This window comes from Mus caroli, chromosome 12, assembly GCF_900094665.2.
Source record: "Mus caroli chromosome 12, CAROLI_EIJ_v1.1, whole genome shotgun sequence".
NCBI lineage: Eukaryota > Metazoa > Chordata > Mammalia > Rodentia > Muridae > Mus > Mus caroli.
Window position 1 is genome coordinate 78,096,520 of NC_034581.1, and position 23,004 is coordinate 78,119,523.

General features: G+C 45.7%; 1 protein-coding gene and 1 pseudogene across 2 annotated transcripts in view; both read left to right on the plus strand.

Annotated features, from left to right (window-relative positions):
* The window catches only part of Psen1 (presenilin 1), a 46,416-nt gene extending 30,393 nt beyond the window's left edge, over positions 1 to 16,023 (plus strand). For both annotated transcript variants that reach the window (XM_021179114.2, XM_021179115.2), the window contains exons 6-12: positions 4,028 to 4,095; positions 5,538 to 5,758; positions 9,354 to 9,452; positions 9,826 to 9,912; positions 11,667 to 11,840; positions 12,777 to 12,895; positions 14,869 to 16,023. In XM_021179114.2, the coding sequence (XP_021034773.1) occupies positions 4,028 to 4,095; positions 5,538 to 5,758; positions 9,354 to 9,452; positions 9,826 to 9,912; positions 11,667 to 11,840; positions 12,777 to 12,895; positions 14,869 to 15,024 (924 nt within the window). In that variant the 3' untranslated portion in view covers positions 15,025 to 16,023. The remainder of the gene's footprint in view (positions 1 to 4,027; positions 4,096 to 5,537; positions 5,759 to 9,353; positions 9,453 to 9,825; positions 9,913 to 11,666; positions 11,841 to 12,776; positions 12,896 to 14,868) is intronic.
* Positions 15,410 to 23,004, plus strand: part of LOC110306557 — a 9,076-nt pseudogene continuing 1,481 nt past the window's right edge.

Consider the following 23,004-nt stretch of genomic DNA (forward strand, 5'->3'; position numbering starts at 1 on the left):
CCAAAAACTACCTTTGACCTTCATGTCACCTGACCTGATTTCTTTTTTTCTTTAAATTTTTTTTTTTTTTTTTTTTTTTTTTTTTAGGGAAAAGAGGGCTTCTAAGAATTTTTCCTTTTCTTTGTCACTTCTAACTGTATTTGAGATTGTATTCAAGTATTAAGATTAGTGCCTTCTAGAAAGAAACAGGGTGGCCAGTCCGAAATCAAACAGTCCTATGAGGGGGGAGTGAGGATGATCATAGGAAAGATAAAATAATATATGCAAGGGACAGGTATGGGAGGGCTGCAGGTCAATACCACACCAGCATCAAGTGTATTTCTCATAACCTTCTTATACTACAGTACCGAGGGAAGCAAAGCCATAGGCTAACAGAAACAATTGCTGAAATAAACACAGGTGACATCTATTCTCATCCAAAAGCCTCCCTGTTCCTTCCACCAAGGTCAATAGAATCTTCAGCCCCTTGCCTTGAGCCTCAAGTGCACCTCCTCTTATTGTTCCATGCCTCAGCAGGCCAGGAAATCTGCCAACAGACCCTGACCTGCCTTGACTCTGCCTGGCAGGCAGACTCACAAACACACTCACACACACACACACACACACACACACACACACACACTCTCTCCCTCTCCCTCTCTCTCTCTCTCTCTCTCTCTCTCTCTCTCCCTCCCCTCTGCTCCCAACATAGAAAATTTTAGAGAATCTGTCCACTGTATTTTTATAAATACAGAGAGATGGGTTCATTTTAGTTCAGTATTTTCAGGGTTAGCAAAAACAATCTGTCTATTGTTGTGGGCTACAGGGTATTTCTCAGTGGTACTTGCATGCATTCTTAGCTGCCCTCACCTAACAGGCATTGCTGTGCTCACACACACACATGGCCCTATCCTGGCCAGAGGTGGGATCTCAGCGCCTCCCACCTTTGTCTTTTCTACAGCTGCTGTGCCCCTCAAATCCTGGGTTGTCTTCCTACCTTGGCACCAACTGTTGTTTTGACCTTCTGTCTCACTGGTGGTTAGAGTGCACATGTGAATGGGATGTGTGTGTTGGGATGCAGTATTGTTTTTTGTTTGTTTGTTTGGGTTTTTTTAAATATATTTTTGTTTTGTTATCAAGTTAATGCTGAACTCATAGAATGGGTTGGGAAGTGATGTACCCTCCTGGTCTCTTTTCTTCATTTACACCTAAGAATTGGAACATATGTGTTGTCTTGCTGTTTGTATTTATTGAGTCTTCTTTCATACAAACATGTTTTTCTAGTATTTATATGTTGTATAATTTGGGTTATATCTTGGGCACTTTGTTTTCAGTTTTTAAAAATCAAGTATTTTATTTATTACTAGTTCTGTCAAGAGTTCAGGCCAGGAAGTTTCATAGTGAAACTCTTATTTAAAAAACAAGAGGCTGGAGAGATGGCTCAGCAGTTAAGAGCACTGGCTGCTTTTTCAGAGGTCCTGAGTTCAATTCCCAGTACTCACACGGAGGCTTACAACCATCTGTAACTACAGTTTAGGGAAATTTGACACCCTCTTCTGGCCTCTGCCCCTGACTGACTAACACACACACATACACACACGTGCATAAATATACATGTAGACAAAACATCCATACACATAAAATACCTTTTTAAAACAGAACAAGAGGGCCACATACACTTCCTGGGAGATAGACCAGTGAACTCGAATGGCTTCCAGATAGGATTTCTGGTTTCTTGGGGCTTTTCTGTCTTTGTTCTTCCAGCTAGACATTGAGACTGTTTCCTGGTGTCAGGGCCAAAATCTGGGAAGTCATAGAGTTACACAAGACTCGTCTCATACCCTGATGCACACTGGCTCCCGTCAGAGTGAAGATTTTGTTCTCCCTAAGTGCAGGGCTCCAGCCTCCTCTTTCCTACGACTCAGGGTGGCTGGTGGCTGGCTTAAGAGAGACCAGTGGATCTCCCCTTGGCTTGCTAGTGCCAGCTCTGGCAGGCCTTGCATGGAAGTGAGCAAAAGGAAGGGTTAAAGGCTACTGAAGCAATGCCACTTGCACTTTCCTAGCTCCCGCCTCCTCTCTTAGTCCGCAGCTAGCTGAGGTTTGAGTTCTTCCAGGTGTAGCTGCATACGGAGCAGAGACCATAGAATGTGCTTGTTCTGTCAGCTAGACCTGGCCTTAACATTTGGGTCAGTTCTGTACATGTTTTAATTATGCTAAATTTGAAAACATCTGGAATGTTGGTACCCAACTCTTTTTCCACCCTCGTTCATCTGTGCTGTTTCGTGTTGTTTTTTAACGAGTCTTAGGAAGCACAGCCAATTCCGTACAAGAATGTTGTTTACTTTGACTTCCAGCGTGAAGTAGAGCGAGCTTTTGAGCCAGACATTGAGAAGCAGCTTGCTGGGACCTGTTTGCAAACAAGCCCTGAGGATTTCTCCTAGCAGTGTGTGATTGTACAGTGTCTGCAGGAAGGGCGTGGGGGCCCTGACAGGGACAGACACAGAAGAGGCAGTTGGTTGTGATGCGTTTGTGACAGATGATCTGTAACTTTAAAGCCGTGAGGTTTCTAGCATGGATGGCTCAGGTTTAAAGAGTGCTCAGTGCTGGCAGCAGAGCTCCTGACTCCGGCCTTTGGGGAGCCATGGGAGCTGCTAAGCTGGAGGCTTGAGAAGAGAAGGCTTGCTTGCCGATGATGGTCCAGACTAGGGGTGCTCCTTAAGGCTTTGACAATCATAGCTGACCAGTCTGAACTGGAAAGTTTAACATCCTTATTACAGGCAAATTACAGTAGAAAGAATGAAGCAAACATGGTAAGTCAGAATGTCCAGGTGCCCATAGAGACCAGACATCTCCTGAGAACTGTTCAGTGGGGGTTCTAAAGAACAGCATATGCTCTTAACTACTGAGCCATCTTTTTTTTTCTAACAGTAAAGACTCTTCCTACTTTTTTATTTTGATATCATGATAGTTCCAGAAATTTAAAGTGGAAGATAGCTGTTCAATAAAAGCATATATATATATATATATATATATATATATACACACACACACACACACATATATATATATATGTGTATATATATATATATTACAGAAATTACTTTAAAGTCTGTCATATAGCAGATCCATTTGGTGCTACCAAAACCTTAGATACAAATAAACAGCTACAAAGGAAACCACCACTAAACTAAGACACACAGGACCTATGCTGCACTTCAGGGGAAAACCCAAATAATCTCTATCATGTTAGAGGAACCATGTCCATCTGCCATAGTGTGCATTATCATATTCCCTTAAGCAGACTCTGCAGAATCTTTAAGTTTAAAAATGTTCAGGTACAATTCTGTCTGTACACTCAACAACAATCATATTCTGATTACATACATCTCTCCAACCTCTTTATTGCTCTTTTTGTCCATATTTTTTTCTTTCTATTTGTGGGCCAGAGTAAATAATAAAAATTATCTTTATTGATATCTGTTTTTTGGCAAGTGAGTGCCAAATGATGTCTTTTGTTATTTTAAAAAAGAACTTGGGACTGGTGAGATAGCTCAGCAGGTAAGAGCATTGACTGCTCTTCCAAAGGTCCTGAGTATGTATATATATATGTCTTTCTGTTTCATACTCTGACTGCACCCAGGATTCTCACATAAGTATGTGCTGATCCCCAAAGCTGCATTTCTTCTGACATTTAAAAGGAGAACATGGGAGCCAGGCAGTGCTGGTGCTCACCTTTAATCCCAGCGCTCAGTAGGCAGAGGTAGGCGGATTTCTGAGTTCAAGGCCAGCCTGGTCTACAGAGTGAGTTCCAAATCAGCCAAAGCTACCCAGAGAAACCCTCTCTCAGAACAAGAAAAAGTAGACTGTGGACATGGGCTAGAACCCCGTAATGTAGCAGTTGCCAGCGTGTGTAAGGCTGGTATACCCCAGCCTCTACAAAGGAGAACTAGAAAGCAGACTGTTAGCACATACTGTTTCTCATGTTAAAAGTCTCCTTGTTTCTGAACTATGGAATCTGTTGGTTACATTTGAGTTGTCTCTCTTCTAGGTCATCCATGCCTGGCTTATTATTTCATCTCTGTTGTTGCTGTTCTTCTTTTCATTCATTTACTTAGGGTAAGTAATACAGGCTTTGGTCTCTCTCTCCATCAACTCTGACATCCACCACTGCCCTTAGAGCCATGTACCTTGCTGATGAATTATTCTAAGTAATCATTTTTTCCACATACTGTATCTTAACAGGTACATAAAAGATGAGTGTGTGTTGGTATAGGGATCTTGTCTTTTTTATAAGGATGGGGACCATGTGCCACGGTATGCATGTGGCAGTCAGAGGATAACTGGTGGCTGTCAGCAGGGTTTTCCCTAGAGAGAATTATGGGGTAGAGGAGAGGAGACTTGCTGCACGTCTTTAGATGTAAATTTATACGCACCTAGCTAAGAGGTGAGGCTAGTTTCGCTTTAGAGTACCTGAAATTCTTAGTTTAATATACATTGCAACCTCATTCAGAAACTTCAACACTTTTGCTTTATTTTAGAATTTCAAAAAAGGAGAAACCCATCTTCCTAGACAGCCCCATGTCCCACAGTCTGTGCTTGAATATATTCTCTCTCTTTTGTGACTTAGGGTGTCTGCTATAGTTACAATCTCGTAGATGGTAGAGTTTGTCCTCCAGAAGGTAAAACGGTTTTCTTCAGGTAGAAAGGCTAACCAGGGCTGGGGAGATGCCTGAGATGTCAGTGTGGGCTGGCCTGAGTCTGGATGCTCAGAACTGACATAGAAGCAGACCAGTGCAGGGACAATTTCCTGTAACTCTAACAATGGGATCAGTGACAGACAGATCCCAGGGACTTGCTGGCCAGCCAAGCTAGCCAAAACAACAAGCATCAAGGTTTGTGTCAAAACAATAAGGTGAATGTCAACTTCTGGCTTGTACATGTGCTCTTACAGGCACACTGACCCACAGAGAGCACACGTGGTGCCAGCCAGCGGGCTAGCAGCATCAGATCCATGCTGGAGTGCATGCTCAGTACACACGAGGCCTTGAGGTCCATCCCAGCTTCACACAGACAAGTCTAGTCATCCTTTTAGAGATTGACAAATCTCCTGCTGTATTCTTAGACACTGTTCTCATCAGTGTCTGATGATATTATATATAATATTATAATGTTATTATGAAAATAATATTATTTATGTCCTCACTATTCACTTTTTTCTAATTTCAGACCTTTAAAGTAGAATTTCATAAAATACAGTATGATAGTGTAGGTGATATGATTTTCTTTTTTTAGTTTTTGTTTTTATTTTTACAGGTGTGACCTGTGATACTGTGTGCTCATTTATGTGGATAATGTAATACCTGTTAGAATAAGTTCTGCTGGAGGAAAATGTGTTATTTAAGAGCAAGGTGCTACATAAATAACAGCACAGCATAGGCCATAGGAAAAGCAAATATGGAATGTGAATAGTTAATATTTCAGAATCTTCGTTCTAAACAATGTGTTCTTGAGAGTTATTGCACATAAGTCACTTCAAATCCTTGCGTGATTGTTTTCAGGGAAGTATTTAAGACCTACAATGTCGCCGTGGACTACGTTACAGTAGCACTCCTGATCTGGAATTTTGGTGTGGTCGGGATGATTGCCATCCACTGGAAAGGCCCCCTTCGACTGCAGCAGGCGTATCTCATTATGATCAGTGCCCTCATGGCCCTGGTATTTATCAAGTACCTCCCCGAATGGACCGCATGGCTCATCTTGGCTGTGATTTCAGTATATGGTAAAGCTCAAGACTGACACTTTGTCCATCACAGACTCACTCACTGGTGTGGTTTCCTTCTAGTCCTCTTGATTTAAGGAAACTCTTAATGCTTATCTCTCGTAGACTCCAGTGGTTTTCCGGTTACAGTGCTCAGGATTGCACCTGCAACTCGTTGGTGCAAGGCAAGTGCTGTGGCCTGAGCCCCAGCCCAGCCTGAGAGTGAGGATTTGTGGAGTTCCTTGGGACTCTGAGCTGGGTTGATGGGAGGAGCCTCTGCTCGGAAGACTTAGGTTCAGAACTCTTTTACCCATATGTGAGGGGCTGGCTTTAGTCCCCAGACCCCAGTAAACAAAGCAGCAAAGCCACCAGCCGCCACCAGCAGTTCCCCTGAGTTTTGTAAGTTAGGAACAAGTCTCCAGGCTTGTAAGAGTTCAGAAGTCGATGGATACTGAGATGTGCTAGCAGCAGGCTCACACTGTAAACTGTTCAGCTCATGTTTGAAACTGTATTCTACTTTGGGGGAAGGGCTTGTGTCCTGACTGAGTGTAGAGGTCAGAGGACTGCTTCAGCAGTGAGTGCTCCCCTCCCTCAGGGGGTCCTGGGAACCAAGTGAACTGAGAAGGGCAGGCATGGTGGCCCGCATGGCTACTGAACCTTCTCACTGCCCTCAGTTATCTTCTCCCTCCAGAGTCTTACTTTATTTATGTCTAGTGTGTTTGCCTATAAGAGTGGCTGTGCACTACCTGCATTCCTTGTGCCTGCAGAGGCCAGAGAAGGGGGTCATATCTTCTCAATTCATTTTTAAGATCAGAATCATACGGCAACTTCAGTGCAATCACCCCTTCAAAGATTAACTTTGTCCTGACATGTTGCACACGTGTGACCTCAGCACTTGGGAGGTAGAGGCAGGAGGACCAGGAGTTTCAGGGCTATCCATGACTAATGTAGAAAGTTTCAGACCAGCCTGGGCCACTTTAAACCCTTTTGAAAAAAAAAATTTTTTTAATTAAATAATTAGTAAACTATTAAGGGTAGTAATGTCCTCCTGCAATCCCAACACTTGGGATTACAGCTGAAGGCAGAAGAATTAGAACTTGAGTCCAGGCTATGTTTTGAGAGCCTCTCTGGAGAGAAAAGCAGTTCTGAGAGTGAGGTTTACATTTGTAAAAGAATTCCAGTGCCTGTTTGTTTATTGCATTTAAATTCTACAGGGAGACCTGTGCGTAGAGTCCATAAGTGTTGTGAAGGTCCTCAGTAAAAACCTATTATTTTAGCTGGGCAATGGTGGCTGGCGCACGCCTTTAATCCCAGCACTTGGAAAGCAGAGGCAGGTGGATATCCATGAGTTCAAGGCCAGCCTGATCTACAGAGCAAGTTCCAGGACAGCCAGGGCTACACAGAGAAACTGTCTGGAATAAAACCAAAAACAACAACAATAAAAATAAATTTTAAAAAATTTAAACATACTTTTTAACAGCTGCTGTGCCGTGGGTCCTGAAAAGTCACAATAATACTCTAGCCATGGTAACGGTCTTGCGCCACAATGAAAGCCAAAAAGGAATCTGTTATCAGGGACGAGTCAGTGGCCACTGTTTTACAGAGCATCTCCTTCGTCACTGTTCACACACTGAGGTGTGTGGTGACTGGAACTGGAAACTCATCCCCCTTGAGATGATGGAGCAAAGCCTGTGGCACTAGAACCAGGCCAGTTCTGTTGTCCACTTGAGCAACTGCTTAAGTCAGGGTTAGAAAAGTCACCCTCCACGCCTCACCTTCATGGTAACTTCATCTTAGTGGTGTTTTGTCAGTCTCTGAGAGTAGGAGTGCCATTGTGAGCTAGAGAGACGGCTCAGCCAGAAAAGGACTTATCACCAAGCCTGACAACCTGACAAGCCCCAGGAGTCACAAGGCAATAGGAGAGAACCAATTCCTGCAAGTTAGGTGTACACACACCCTTGTGTAGGCAAGCACAATAAATAATGTAATTTATAATCCCGCCCCGGGGAGTCGGCAAGGTAGTTATCATAGGGTTTTTGTTGCTAAGAAGCTTGAAGGTTACAGAGGTAAATTATTTGCCTGGTCGCTTGCATGTGGTTTGACCTAGAGTCTGAATTCTCTCCATGAGTTACTCTCTCCATGACCTTCAGCCTCTGCTCACAGCACAGGGGAGACCCCGCAGCTTCAGGTCTTCTGAGTATGGACAAGCTGGGCACCCAGTGGTTTTTTGTTTTTTTTTTGGTTTTTTTTTTTGGTTTTTTCGAGACAGGGTTTCTCTGTGTAGTCCTGGCTGTCCTGGAACTCACTCTGTAGACCAGGCTGGCCTCGAACTCAGAAATCCGCCTGCCTCTGCCTCCCAAGTGCTGGGATTAAAGGCGTGCGGCACCCAGTGTTGACATAGTGACTCTCAACCTGTTCCTTACAAGGTCTCAAAATGGTCTATCAGAGTGTTCTGAAGCCTTTTAAGTAAATTAATTTTCATTCATTTTAACTGTGCTAAAAATAACTGAATCTATTCATTTCAAGATTCTATAAGGGGAAACATGTCATAAAACCAAAATAGGTACAGGATGTGGCAGCTTTAAAGCAGCTGAAGATCTCATTAGTTGCAAGCACAGGAAAGCTTGCTTTTCTCACGTGAACATATCAATGGGAGTGTAGAGGAGTGTTACCACTGTGCTGTTCTTACGTTCTTTGGGGAGTGACTGGCTGAAGGACTGAAGGAAGTGGTGTCAGCTGTCAAGTCTCCCATTCCTGTTTTACCTATACCTGTTTGATATTTTTAAATGTTTGAGGTTTTCTGCATTTCTGTAACATAGAAAATGAAAGACAAACTGTAGTTTATGGGAGAAAATGGTGTTAGAACCAGACATAATTTAGGCCTATCAGGGCTTCTCTCAGGTCAGATTTTAGCACCACCAGATGTTCTGAGACCTAAATATTTGTGAAATACCTTAATGACTAGAAACTGAAGAAATATTAAATTTTGTCATCTACAGAGCTATCATTTTATTTAAGTGTGTTGCTCTATTATGGCAAATCCCTTAGTTATGTCTACTTGCTTTGTGGTGCTGGGGATTGAGTGCAGCTCTCAATGCTGTTCAAGTAAGTGCCAAAGTAGCTCACCCCCTCCTGCTGTCTGTAAAGGCAGGACACTCACTCCTCCACTCTGCTCTTGGTATTACGAAAAGTTGAATATTTGGAATAGTGTCTATTTGTAATTTATAGGTGAATTTAAAAAACAAAAAACCTCCCTGGCATTTCTGCTTGTTCCACAATGAGAACTACTCTAGAATAGTTCTCTCTTGCTGTCTCTGCCTCTTTCCTTCAGGCTAAGAAGGAACATGTCTAGACCTCAGTAATCACATACTGTAGATTGAGCACATAGTGGGAAGGCCAGAGTATAATTTACACAGGTCTTCTATGGGTTCTGTTTTATTTTGTTTAGGTTGCTTTTTCTCTTGGCTGCTAAACTGCAAATATTTTCATATTTACCCAACATTTTTTTTTTAAATTAGACTTGTTTCTTCAGGTAAGTCCTCCCCTGCGTATATCCACTTACACATTTTAGTCAGTATATTTTATTGGGTGTCTTTTTTTATTTTTCTCTTTCTAGATTTGGTCGCTGTTTTGTGTCCCAAAGGCCCACTTCGTATGCTGGTTGAAACAGCTCAGGAAAGAAATGAGACTCTCTTTCCAGCTCTTATCTATTCCTGTAAGTATGCTGGAGCAATGCTGTGTTAGTGCATTCAGTGTTAAGGTGCCTGTGGAGGTCAGAAGTCAGAAGAGAGCCTTGGATCCCTGGAACTGGATTTATAGATGGTTCTGAGCCACCATATGGGTGCTGGGAATCAAACTCAAGTCCTCTGCAAGAGCAGCCACTGCATTCATGGCTCAACCCGTAAGCCATCTCTCCAGACCCAGCACATTGTTTTATGTTTGTTTCTTAACCTGCAATCTTGTATGGTTTTAATCCTGAGTTACTTCTGCACAGAGACCATTGTTTTCTGTAGAGAAGTGAGCCTCTTGCTTGCTAGAGCAGTGTCCTGGGTTTAGGAACTCACCTGCAGCTTTGTCTTTCTCAACAGCAACAATGGTGTGGTTGGTGAATATGGCTGAAGGAGACCCAGAAGCCCAAAGGAGGGCACCCAAGAACCCCAAGTATAACACACAAAGTAGGTGCAGCTTGCTTATAAATAAATGCCCTAGTTTTGCAGGTTCATTGTCATTTGTAGATAAATAATTGAAACAACGAAGGAGTAATTTTAACCTTCGAAGTCTTTGGTCACACTCTCCTTGCTGACTGACGCTCAGGGTCAGAGCACTTGTCTGAGAAGCCCTGGATGTAGGGAGAAGCGTGATAAGGAAAGATATCATGAGAATGAATCTCCTAGAGAAACAGGCTCTCCCCAGTAAGTGCACATAGGACTATTCATGGAGTTGAAATCCCCCCCCACACACACACACACACTGTGAGTTCAAGACTAGCCCTGACTGTGTGGGGAGGTCTTGTCACAGAAAGGGGTGGGAGTGCAGGGGTCTCTTGTCCAGTATGTCCAGAACAACTGAAAACATTAGGTGGGAGTGCAGTCAAGGTTACACTAGGAAGGTCAGTAGTATTTCAGTGGACTGGGTAATGGTGACAACCAAGGACTGTGATACTGCAGAAGGCACTAAAGAAAACATGAGAAGCTCTGTCAGAAAGAAGTGAAGAACAGAGTGGTGTAAAACTGAAGCAGAAAGGAGCTTTCTTAAAAAGACAACGTTGAAAAAGAAAAGTAAGATGTTAGGCCTAATTAAGGCTATAGGCCTAATTTAAAGTAAAATAAATTTTATTTTATATGTATACATATGTGCATTTATATTTATGTGTTTGAGTGTTTGGCCTACATGTATGTAGTGCACATACATGGCTGGTACCTGTGGAGGTCAGCAGAGGACATCCGATGCCCTGGGCTTGGGTGCTTGTGAGCCACCATGTGGCACTGGGAACAACCCCCAAGTCCTTTGGAAGAGCCATCTCCAGCCCCACGTGTCCTATTAAGCTAAAGAGAAAAGTCATGACTGTTTGCCTTAGTCAGGGTTACTACTGGGGTGAGACAAAACCACCATGGGGAAGGAAGGGCTTTATTCAGCTTACACTTCCACATCACTGTTGCTCAGCAAAGGAACTCAAATACGACAGGGACCTGGAGGCAGGAGCTGATCTGGGGCAGCGGAGGGCGCTGCTTACTGGCTTACTCCCCATAGCTGCCTCAGCCTGCTTTCTCTCTCTTGAACTTGTACCACCAGCCCAGGGATGTCCCACCCAGAATGGGCTGGACTTTTCCCCCATCGATTGCTCTTTAAGAGTATGCCCCATAGGGCTGCCTGCAGCTCCAGCTCTATCGTGTGGAGGCATTTTCTCAATGGAGGGTCCCTCCTCCGTGATGACTCTAGCTGTGTCAGGTTGGTGTGGTAGGCAGCACATTATTTGTTGTGGTGTATTTTTGGTGAGTTAACAAATGCTGACTGATTCCCTAGGAGTGTGCTCAATGTTTTCCTAGGCTCTGGGGAGAGAGGACTAAACAAGATGCTTCCTGTTGGAGTTCACAAGGGTGCAGGTTCTTCACGGTTCCTGCTCTGCCACCTTTGACATACTGGGTTGTCCGCTGCCCTCATTTCCCTGTGGTCCTGACAGTCGCAGTGCTGGGCGTAGCCAGACCGAATGCAGGGAAGATGGAAGCCATTTCTTCCTTCCTTAAAAAGAGGAAATAAAGGAGAAAATGTCAGCCCTCCTAGACAGTGCCACATCATAGTTCCTCCACTGGAGAGCTTACATGGAGAAAAGGAATTACTGTGCTTGCCTTAACTGATACCCCGCCCTCTGGAACACGGCGGCGATGGTCTAAGGATTAAGTGCTCTATTAACCAACCTTCTCTCTTAAAGGAGCGGAGAGAGAGACACCGGACAGTGGCTCTGCGAACGATGATGGTGGCTTCAGTGAGGAGTGGGAGGCCCAAAGAGACAATCACCTGGGGCCTCATCGCTCCACTCCCGAGTCAAGAGCTGCTGTCCAGGAACTTTCTGGGAGCATTCTAACGAGTGAAGACCCGGAGGAAAGTACGTGCCTCACCTCTGTCTGACATCACGGCGGTCTTTAAGTGGCAGCATTATGTCTCTCAGGGGATGTTGAGTTTTTCTGGGGAAATAGCTTATTCAGGTGTTTGCCACACAAACATAAGAGCCTGAGTTTAATCTCCAACACTCTGTGTGTATGTGTGCACGCGAGTGTGCGTGAGTGTGAGTGTGTGTGTGTGTGTGTGTGTGTGTGTGTGTGTGTGTGTGCGTGCATGGCCTCAGACACCTGTGCTCCCAGCACTGGGCAGGTATAGACAGGACGACCTTTGAGGCTTGCTGACCAGCCGCTCTAACTGACCCCATTCCAGTTCCATGTGCTATGCCAGCTCCAAAACTAAGCTAGAGAATGATTCAAGAAGACACCAGGCATCGACGTTTGCCCTCTAGGCACCGTGGACACACATAGCACACCCCTCAGTGCCCTTCTTTTAATACATGCACACAAAAGAGAGAGAGTATGGTGAACTAAAATGATAAGTAGATAATCCGAACAGCGCCATAGCAGGGAGGTGGGTATGGAGATTCTAGGGTCACACAGAGTCTAAAGCCGAGAGAAGGTAAAGAAGGCAGTCTTCCTGCGGCCTGGACTGTACACACCACTTACTGACTTCCCTCTCAGGGCAGGACAAAGTGGCACCGAGCTGCCCAGGCAGGCCTCACACTCCTGGTCTTAAACTATCCTCCTTCCCAGACTTCTGAGTACCTCAGAGTGCAGGCTCAGGCCACCCTGCCCAGCTTGGGATCATAGCTTTGAATTATGAAATCACAGAGTTGGGTGTGGTGGTACACTTGTAGCCCTAGGGCTTCAGTGGCTGAGGCAGGTTCACAAGTTCAAGGCCAGCCTGAGCTACATAACAAGACCTTGTCTGGAAAAAAAAAAATAAGAAAGAATGACAAACTTATTCTTTCTTTTTTTAGGAGGAGTAAAACTTGGACTGGGAGATTTCATTTTCTACAGTGTTCTGGTTGGTAAGGCCTCAGCAACCGCCAGTGGAGACTGGAACACAACCATAGCCTGCTTTGTAGCCATACTGATCGTAAGTATATGCTGGCAAAAACTGGTCAGAAAACTGATTCTGCATACCTTTATGGTAATTTTCTTTTAAGTGTGTTTGTACACATATACTGTGGCAGTCGTGTGACAGAGAACATTTTTTCTTCCACTTGAGGCAGGGTCTCAGAGAACAACCTTTTGGGAGCTAGATCTTTCCTTCCGCCTGTGGGAGGGTGTCTCGTGTTTGTACCATGAGCCGTGCACTCTGGCCTATTCTAATTCCCCATCTCTCCACAGGACACTAGGATTACGGGTGAGCGCCCACCACATCCAGCTTCTTACATGACTTCCAGGGGTCAAACTCAGGTGTCGTGTTTGGGTGGCAAGTGCATGTTACCTGCCCGGCCATCTTTCTAGCTCAGAGAATTCTCTTTTAATTCCAGGCAGGCTAAGAAGCTTTATAAAGCTTTTTTAAAATGGATAATCAGAGCCTGCCTGAGTATCTCTCCACTCTGGCCACACATTAAAATCAGCCGATGCTTCCAGCCTAGCTGTCGGCCTAGCTGTGTCTTTTCTGCGGAATGTATTGCTGAGGATGAGAGAACAGGAGCAGCAGGTGCTTGCTGTATTCTCCTCCTGCACCAGCCTGCTCTCAGCCCTGTGCTCACCTTTCCCCGCCCTTGGGTAATTAGTTGTGAGGAGTTCTTAAGAGTTCTCCAGGAAACTGTGAGTACTCTTTAGAAACCACTGTGAGCCAGGCGGTGGCGGCGCACACCTTTGATCCCAGCACTTGGGAAGTAGAGGCAGGTGGATCTCTGATGAGCCTGGTCTACAGAGTGGGTTCCAGGACAGCCAGGACTATTTACAGAAATTCTGTCTCGGGGGGGAAAAAAAAAAGGAGGGGTGGGGATGAAATGAACAGCTTTGAGAGTCCAGCCGTGTAGGGCTCAACAAAGGCTGTCATAGTCCATGGGCTGAGTCATAGAATGGTCAGTGGTTTACATCTGATGCACAGCCTGCACCATGCTTGCTTGGGACAGCAGGTGTGGAGTGAGAGGGGCAAGCCCAGTGCATAATCCCACGTTCCGTCTTGCTTATGATGGCTGTGGCTTTCAAACCTGACTTAGAGCGCTGTACATGTTGCCATGCACCTTTTAATCCTGCCATTCTGGAGGCAAAGGCAGGTAGATCTCTGAGTTCAAGGCCAACCTTGTTAAGTTCTAGGCTACATAGTGAGAACCTATCTTAAAAACAAAAACCTGACTTACTAATAACAAATGAACTATTTCTTATTGCTTGGAGTTGGGGTGTATAGTTCAGCTGTGAGAGTGCCTGCATAGTCCAAAGCCCTGCATTCAATCTCCAAGCACATAGTACAGGCACGGGCCACATCCCAACACTATACAGTACAGGCACGGACCACATCCCAACACTACAGAGATGAAAGGAGAAGGGTTCGAAGTTCAAGGTCCTCCTTAGCTATATGGGGGATCTGAAGCCAGCTTGTCTCAAAAAAAAGGGTTTTTTTTTTTTCCCTTTAATCCAGGCATTATGGTGCATACTTACCTCCTGGCACTTAGGAGGCTGAGGGAAAAAGATACAGAGTTTGAAGCCAGTCTGGGTTGTGTGTATATAAATGAAGAAAAAAAGCAACCACTGCATTTTTGTAGAGGACCACACTCCCATGCACAGGCCCTGGGCTCTGTCTTCAGCACAGACTTTTTCCTTGTTTTTCCATTGCATCTCCTCCTGTCTTCTCTTTCCCGTCTACCTCAAGCCAGCTCACTGTTGTCCAGCCTGGTCTCAGGTTCTGGCCTCAGACAGTCCTGCCTCAGCCACCTGAGGAGCTGCTTCGTGGCCGTCAGGCCCAGGGCCACAAGCTACACTTTTCTCTCGTGACTCCAGAGTTCATAAGATGTTGTTGTAAAAGTTAGTCCTCAAGGAGAGTATTCACTGAGTGTGGTGCTGATGCTGTGTGGCGTGGGGATGGTCCTGAGTGCGCCTCTGTCTCCACAGGGCCTGTGCCTTACGTTACTCCTGCTCGCCATTTTCAAGAAAGCGTTGCCAGCCCTCCCCATCTCCATCACCTTTGGGCTCGTGTTCTACTTCGCCACGGATTACCTTGTGCAGCCCTTCATGGACCAACTTGCATTCCATCAGTTTTATATCTAGCCTTTCTGCAGTTAGAACATGGATGTTTCTTCTTTGATTATCAAAAAAAACAAAAACAGAGAGCAAGCCCGAGGAGGAGACTGGTGACTTTCCTGTGTCCTCAGCTAACAAAGGCAGGACTCCAGCTGGACTTCTGCAGCTTCCTTCCGAGTCTCCCTAGCCACCCACACTACTGGACTGGGGAAGGAAGCATCTAGAGAGAACAGTTTCCAACATCCATCGCTGCAGCAGACGGTGTCCCTCAGTGACTTGAGAGACAAGGACAAGGAAATGTGCTGGGCTCTGCTAGCTTTGACCTGTGGGCATGGAGATTTACCCGCACTGTGAACTCTGAAGAGGTTAAACGAAGTGAGGTGAACCAAACAGAGCTGCCATCTTCCACACCATGTTGGAAATAAAACACGTCCTGGCTGAACCCTTACTGTCCAGGAGGTTCTGTGTGGAGGTGGCACTGGGCCGGGCCTCCCTCTCAGACTCCTTGGCTGCCCACTTGTAAGTTTAAATAAGGACACCGCCCTACACAAACCTCACATCAGTGACTCTGACCATTTTTGTTCTCAAACTCTCTCACTATTATCTGTGGTTGCCATTTCTTCCCAAGGCCAGCCTGGACGAATTTGGGGTTGCTCTATCCTGAGAGTTGTAACCTCGACTTCCAAAGTTTATATTTTCTTGAAATGATGGATCTATTGCTCAACAGCCCCCTGTCATCCTTAAGTGACTTCTGGGTTTCCCACAAATTCCTCATTTTTAGACACACTCTAAGCTTTCTTCTGGCCCGGATGCTTCCTCTCCGTCTCTCTCTTGCCCCACAGCGGTTCCCTGACAGAAGACGAGGCAGCTCTGGGAGGTAGCTAGTATCCGATAACCCAGGGGTTTCCTCATGTGATGCAAATACTACGTGTCCAACAAATCAGTGCTGTCAACGGGCTGCCATAGCTCCTTCGATGGCAAATAGGATGTGTGCCCAAAGAATTAAAGCGATGAGTGGCTGGTGAAGCGCTCTCTGTCCTGGCTGGTTTTTTTGTCACCGCAATCCACTGCCAAAGGCAGAATTTAAACTAGGGGCTGGGGGATAGCTCCGAGTAATGTCCAATGCTGGGAGTTGGTCAGTTCAGAACCAATTGTGTCGGTAAAAAAAACCAAGGGTTTGGAGAAAAGCTGTTTCTTGGTTAGCTGTGGAAGTACCTGGATTTAACCAGCTGCCAAGAGGAAAGGCAGGCTTCTCACAGCCGTGGGGCAGAGTGAGCTAGCTGCACAGGCAGGTGTGAGGGGCGAGGCTCTGTCCTCAGGAACCTCAGAAGCAGCCTCACTCAATTCTGATCTGCCTCTTCTCTCACCTCAGTGCTTCATTGTGTGAGGTGAGCAGCAACAGTACTGTTGAGCTTACAGCTGAACGTGGGCGCTGTGGACCCTTAGGCTGAACACAGAGCAAGCAGCAGCTGCCTCAGCCAGAAGACCAACTGAAAAGACTTGAGAAACCAGTGTGGCTCAAGCAAGGCTGCTGGCTTTCTTTCCCAGCCTATTCTAGGAACCACTTTCCCTAAAGTGGGTCTCAGTAGAGTGTAGAATACTTATTTTGGGTCACACAAGAGTACTGTTGATCTAGCCCTGGGCCTTTGGACATGCGAGCAAGTGCTGCGCATTTGGTCTGAAAGAATCCTAGTAAGAGTTTGACCTTAGGAGTCAGGTCTAGTAGTCCCCTCTGTGGTGAGGTGGAGACAGGCAGGTCCCTGGGCTTGCTGGCCTCAGCCCAGCCTCATCAAGGCCTAGGCCAGTGAAAAGCAAGGTGGACGGACAGCTCCTGAGGAATAATACCACACAAAACACACAAAAGAGAAGCTGAGGGTGCAGCTCTTTGGGAGAGCATGGTGCTCTAGGCCCTTCGTTGAGTCCCCAGGCTATATTTAAAGACTAGAAACCCAAACAGACTCATCTCAGGCTGATGAAAAGAGCAGGGAAAGAGAGCCATGCAGGGAAGAGGGGCCGTGTGGTAGAAGGGTCTGTCGTCGTTTTAATTTTCATGCATATGTCAGGACAGCCCTGTGGAGTCAGCTCTCTCCTCAATTACATGGGTTCTGAGGCTCAAACTCAGGTCACCAGGAATGTACGCTGTAGGCAAGAGTCCCTAACCAGCGCAGCCACCTCACCAGCCCGTATTCTAAGACCTTGCTACTCACGCACAGAAGGCAGATTGGAAGTTTTGATTTTGAGACTTTTGCCAGTCTCAGCTAGAGCAGTGTATGTAAGAGCCCCAAGTGTGCCGTGTGTTTGGTGACAAGAGGGTATGAACGGGCTGTGTTCGTGTGCAGGAGAGGGGTGGCCACGAGCCAGGCATCATCTGGAATAAAGCCACTGACTCCACCTGCTTAATGGAAAGACAGTGGGAAGAAATGCAGTAGCCTTAGGGCTTTGGTCTGATGCCTACAGGATACGAGAGCCAGCTTCGCCATCAGAGGCTGGAGAGGAAGGGCGCTCCTTCCTGTTTTCGATCCTGCTGGGTTAAAGGGGTCCTAGGTACACAGCTTTCATACAGAATGACTGCATTTCTCCAAGAGGAAAAGAAAGAGAGGAGAGAGAGCAAAAGACAACAGCCAAAAGCAATCTATTGACTTCACCACAAAAGGAGCAAAGGCCTGTGGTTTTGCTTGTAAACTTGACTCGAAAGTTAAGTATCCTTTTGTGATAGATGCCCGAGTGAATAGTATGTTGACTACTGCTTCTGTCTGTGGATATTGGTTAGGGTCGTCTCTTGTGTAGCCCGAGCTGAACTCAAATGTATAATCCTTCTGCCTTCACCTTATAAGTGCCGGGTGTCACAAGACATGGACCATCGTGTCAAGTTAAATATATACTTGTGTATGTACATACACGCACATACATATTACGTTTATTTCTGCACAGAGCATATGCCTACATGAGGTCAGAGGTCAGTTAGCAGCAGGTGGTTCTCTCCTCCCATCGTGTGGGTTCCAGGAATTGAACTCAGATCCTCGGCTCGGAGGCACATGCTTTTACCCACTGAGCCTATGGCTATTCCTGACCCTAACTTGTTGAATGTGAAATTGATATTAACTGCCAAATAAGGTCTTCCAAGGCCAGGCTTCTACTGGGAATCTCCGTCCCAGACCCCGAGAGCCAGCCTGGAAGAAAAGCTGAGAAACTGAGGGGTTTATTCAGCCTCCTGTGTGCTTCGCTCCATGAAGGAGGCTCACTTGCCCTCTTTCCTACCTCTTTTCCTCCCTCCCCTTCCCCCTTTCCCTTCCATTTCCTGTTCATTCCTCTTCCCCTTTCTGAAAGAAACCCCAGGCTCTTGTGAGAGCCACTCTGTAGCCAAGGATGACCTTGAACCTCGATCCTTCTGCTTCCACCTCCCAAGTGCTGAGATCACGCCCACGCACACTGAGCCCAGTCTATTCTGTGCTGGGGATCAAACCTGGGGCTGCGCCTGCTAGCCAAGCACTCGACCAACTGAGCTGCATCCCCAGGCCCCACCCGTCCTGACTTAACTACTGAGGCTTACAACGTGAGTGCTGTTAAGAGACCTCATTCCTTCAGAAGCCCATCGTTTTAGCAAGCCCCCCCCCCCAGTTAAATGAGCTTTGGGGTGGTCTATACCGATCAGCCGGAGCCACCTCCTTACTCTCTGTGGGTCCTTAATGTTGATTTTGAAGACAACTTGGAAACTGAATATTTGCATTCACCCTTGGGATGGAAATAATTCCCTATCTTGATGATAAGATAGAGTCTAAGAGCAACCCTGGGGTTGTCCTGTGTCTTTTTCCAAACCTGGGCAGTTCTACAAACAAACACTAAAGGAAAAGCACTGGTTTTCGTTCTTTGCAGCCCTTCTTGATAGTGCCAGCCAGATACCCAGGGGCTGTCCCATCTCAGGGTCTCCCGCACCTCGTCCATCTACTTGGCTGCTAGAAACCCCGAGTCTGAATATTGCAAAGCACACCCCGGTGCTGACGTGTACCCATTCCTGACTGTCAAAGCCGTTTACAGGACTTTGGGGTCGCAGTGTGCCTCTTGTGGATACCAGTGTCCCCTTGGGCCCTGAAGTGTAGTGCTTGCACATGTCTACCTAGCAGGAAGGATTTCCCTGAAACCACTTCTATTCCAATCCATACTTGTTGAAGGGCACTGCAGAGTGGTGAGGGCTTCTGAGGGGTCACTCTCACATGGTCACGGCCTGGCTTCTCCTACCATGGGTACTACTTTGTACATAACAGACTGTGAATACAACTTTTTTAATAAATATCTTTCAAACTCTTGGGAAGCTATAATTTTGATAGATGATTGCAGATTTTCCTGTATTTGTCAAATGAATAAAGAATGCATGAGCCTAGCGGTGCTTGTTTTCTTGCAAGAAACACTGGGATGTGAAAGCCTGTGCAATGGTTAATAGATGCCAAGACACTGAAACTTAATGTCTGCGGATAACAAGGCAATGTGGGTTAGAGCAGAGCATACCTTTAAAGGTACAGTACCCAATCTGCTTGTAACTGCCATTTATGGTTCTTTATTATGGATCTGTGGCTCAGCAACCATAGGTCAAACATTTGGAAAAAAAAATTGCATTTGTACCAAACACACAGACTACTTTCTCTTGTCAACTCCTAAATGAAATCACATCTATTAGCAGTCTGTATTCTAAATAACCCAAGAGCTGGGCATGGTGCACACCTGAACACTCAGGAAGTTGAGCCCAGAGTACTACTCTGGGTTCAAGTCTAGCCTGGGCTACATAATGAGTCATTATCTTTAAAAAAAAAAAAAAATCACCCAACCTAGAGATGATCTAAAGTGTGTGCACTGGGGCATATGCGAATCCAGCGCTGCTGTCTAGAAAGGGCTTGTGTGCTGGCTTATGGAACCAGTCCTCCTCCACACTGCTGAGTGATGGCTGCACGCTTCCTTCTTTCCTTCCTCCCCCCCTCCCTCCCTACCTCCCTTCCTTCTTCCTTTCCTTTCTTCCTTTCTTTTTAAAGATTGATTTATTTTATTTATATGACCACACTGTAGCTGTCAGACACACGAGAAGAGGGCATCAGATTCCATTACAGATGGTTGTGAGCCACCATGTAGTTGCTGGGAATTGAACTCAGGACCTCTGGAAGAGCAATCAGTGTTCTTAACCACTGAGCCATCTCACCAGCCCTGCATTCTTTCTTAATACTCTAGGTTTTTAAATTTTTTTTTCAGAAAATGTTTATTTATGTAAATACTTTCAAACCCAATTATAAGCTTATAGAAAATGTGTTCTAGTATATTGCAAATATTTCATATGCTAGGGGATTATCTTTTTTTTGTGTGCGTGTAGCCCTGGCTGTCCTGGAACTCACTCTGTAGACCAGGCTGGCCTTGAACTCAGAAATCCACCTGCCTCTGCCTCTGCCTCCCCAGTGCTGGGATTAAAAGCGTGCGCCACAAGTTTATGTGTGTTCTGCATATCCAGAGCCCTGGAATCCATCCCTGAACACACAACAATCACAAAACCCACCAGGTGTGTGGTATATTCACTCTTACTGGTCTTTTTGCTTCTTTGTGGGTTTAGGGGCATCAAGTTCATTGGGCATGTTTGACATCTAATTTCTTCTTGATTCTTCTTTGGGCATAAATACTTAACAAACCGCAACCAATAGCAACCAACCAAAAACCCACGAACAACAAACCCTCCCTCTTGGGGCCCTAGCATGTATGTATCCTCTGAAAAGTCCCCAGAGTTTCAAACCTTATACCATTGTAGAAACTATCTGCTACTGGCAAAATCACACCCCTGCTAGAGCACAAGGCAAATCATAGTCAGCTGCTGTGGACAGTCTGAAGCAGCCACATAGCCCAGACCTGAGATTAAAACAAAAACATTCTCATCAAAACTGTCACCACATTGCATCTTTAATCCCAACTCTAAGGAGGCAAAACAGGTGGATCTCTGCGTTCTCGGTCAGCTTGGCCTACATGAGTTCCAGGGCAGCCTGGTCTACATGAGTTCCAGGGCAGCCTGGTCTACATGAGTTCCAGGTCAGCCTGGTCTACATGAGTTCCAGGGCAGCCTGGTCTACATGAGTTCCAGGTCAGCCTGGTCTACATGAGTTCCAGGGCAGCCAAGGATACATAGTGAGACCCAGGAGAGGGGGAAGAAGGGGAGGGACTGCTACACTAATGGGAATCCACAGTTGCTTTCATTAGGCGATGGTGCATCTGTGTTCTCTGTGTCCTGAAACTACAGACTTTTCCATTCCTAAGCTGTGAATAAAACATGACCGAGCTCTAGTACGGTGGCTCAGCAGCTGAAGTGCAAGCCAGGTGACCGAGTTTGATTTCTAGAGCCCTCATGGTAGAAGGAGGGGACAAACCCCTGCAATCACACACATAAATGTTAGTTTGGTGGCAGAAAAAGCCACAGCTTGCCATTGTCTTCAGAGGAACAGTTAGGAAGCTGACATTTAGAAGGCAGAGGCAGAAGGATCAATTCAAGTTCAAGGCCAGCCAGGACTACATAACAAGACCCTGTCTCAGCAAAACAACAACAAAAGCAAACAGTGAGTGGTCAGACATGCCAGCAGCCCAAGGCATCTGGAATCAGAGTACTCACTCCGGTGAGAAATGGAGGCATCATTTGTTCTCATGAATCTTGAAGGCAGTGGTACTGTATTCTGCTAGAGGCACATGGTCTCTACCTCAGCTGGAAGCAGTTTCTGAATGTTAGGAACCCCACTTAGGTGTTCAGAGCATGTGGAAGGATTCCAGTGGCACTAGACTGAGAGCAAGCCTGCATTTCCCGCATCAGCAGGGAAGGATCACTGTTGTGTCAGCCGACCTCACGTCCTCTCTAGGGGTGAGGGGGTTGAGGGGTGGGGACTCAGGATCTGGTTAAAGTGTCACTTCTTCCACAGGTAGAAGTCCTCCACAAGCCTGATGACCCCTGGTGCCGCCTCCAAATCTACACAGTAGAAGGAGAAAACCAACCATGGAAGGGTCTCCTGGCTTCTTGTGGCACTATGGCACACAAGACTATATGTACATACACAACAATAATACAAGTTTAAATATGAAAGAAACGAAATGGCTGATGGCTCAGTGGTTAAGAGCACTGTTTTGCAGAGGACCTGGGCTTGGGTCCCAGCACCCACATGGTGGCTCACAATCATCTCTAATTCCAGTTCCAGGGGATCTGATGTCTAACCTCAGGCATGAGGCATGCACATGGTACACAGGCATACATGCAGGCAAGACACTTACACATAGATCTTAACATCTTAATATATAATATATATATATATATATAATATATAGAGAGAGAAAGAGTGAGCAAGAGAGCTATTAGGTTTTGTCTTCTGATTTTTTTTTCTGAGAAAAGGTCTTACTACGTTGCTCTGGCTGATTTGAAACTCACTATATAGACAAGACTCATAGAAATCTGCCATTGTCTGCCTCCTGACAGCTGAGATTAAAAGCATGTGCCACCAAACCTAACACATGTATGTGTGTGTGTATGTATGTATGTATGTATGTATGGGTTTATTTTTTTAAGGAACTGGTGGAGAGCAGTATAATGTTGACTTACATATATTAAATAGAGATCCAGGAAGGAGGGATCTATGAAAGACAGGATTTAAGATTTGTTTTACTCGGTGTGATGGCAAGTACATAGCAAATATGGCTGTGTCTACGGCGTACAGACACCTTAACATCATAACAAGAAATATGACAATTTTAAATATTCTATATGACTTTGAACATTCATCTCAGCATAGTCCATTAACTTAAGAGGAAGAAAATCCAAGGGCTGTCAAGATATCTTTTCAATTAAGAATGCTTGCTGTGGCCGGGCGTGGTGGCGCACGCCTTTAATCCCAGCACTCGGGAGGCAGAGGCAGGCGGATTTCTGAGTTCGAAGCCAGCCTGGTCTACAAAGTGAGTTCCAGGACAGCCAAGGCTACACAGAGAAACCCTGTCTTGAAAAACCAAAAA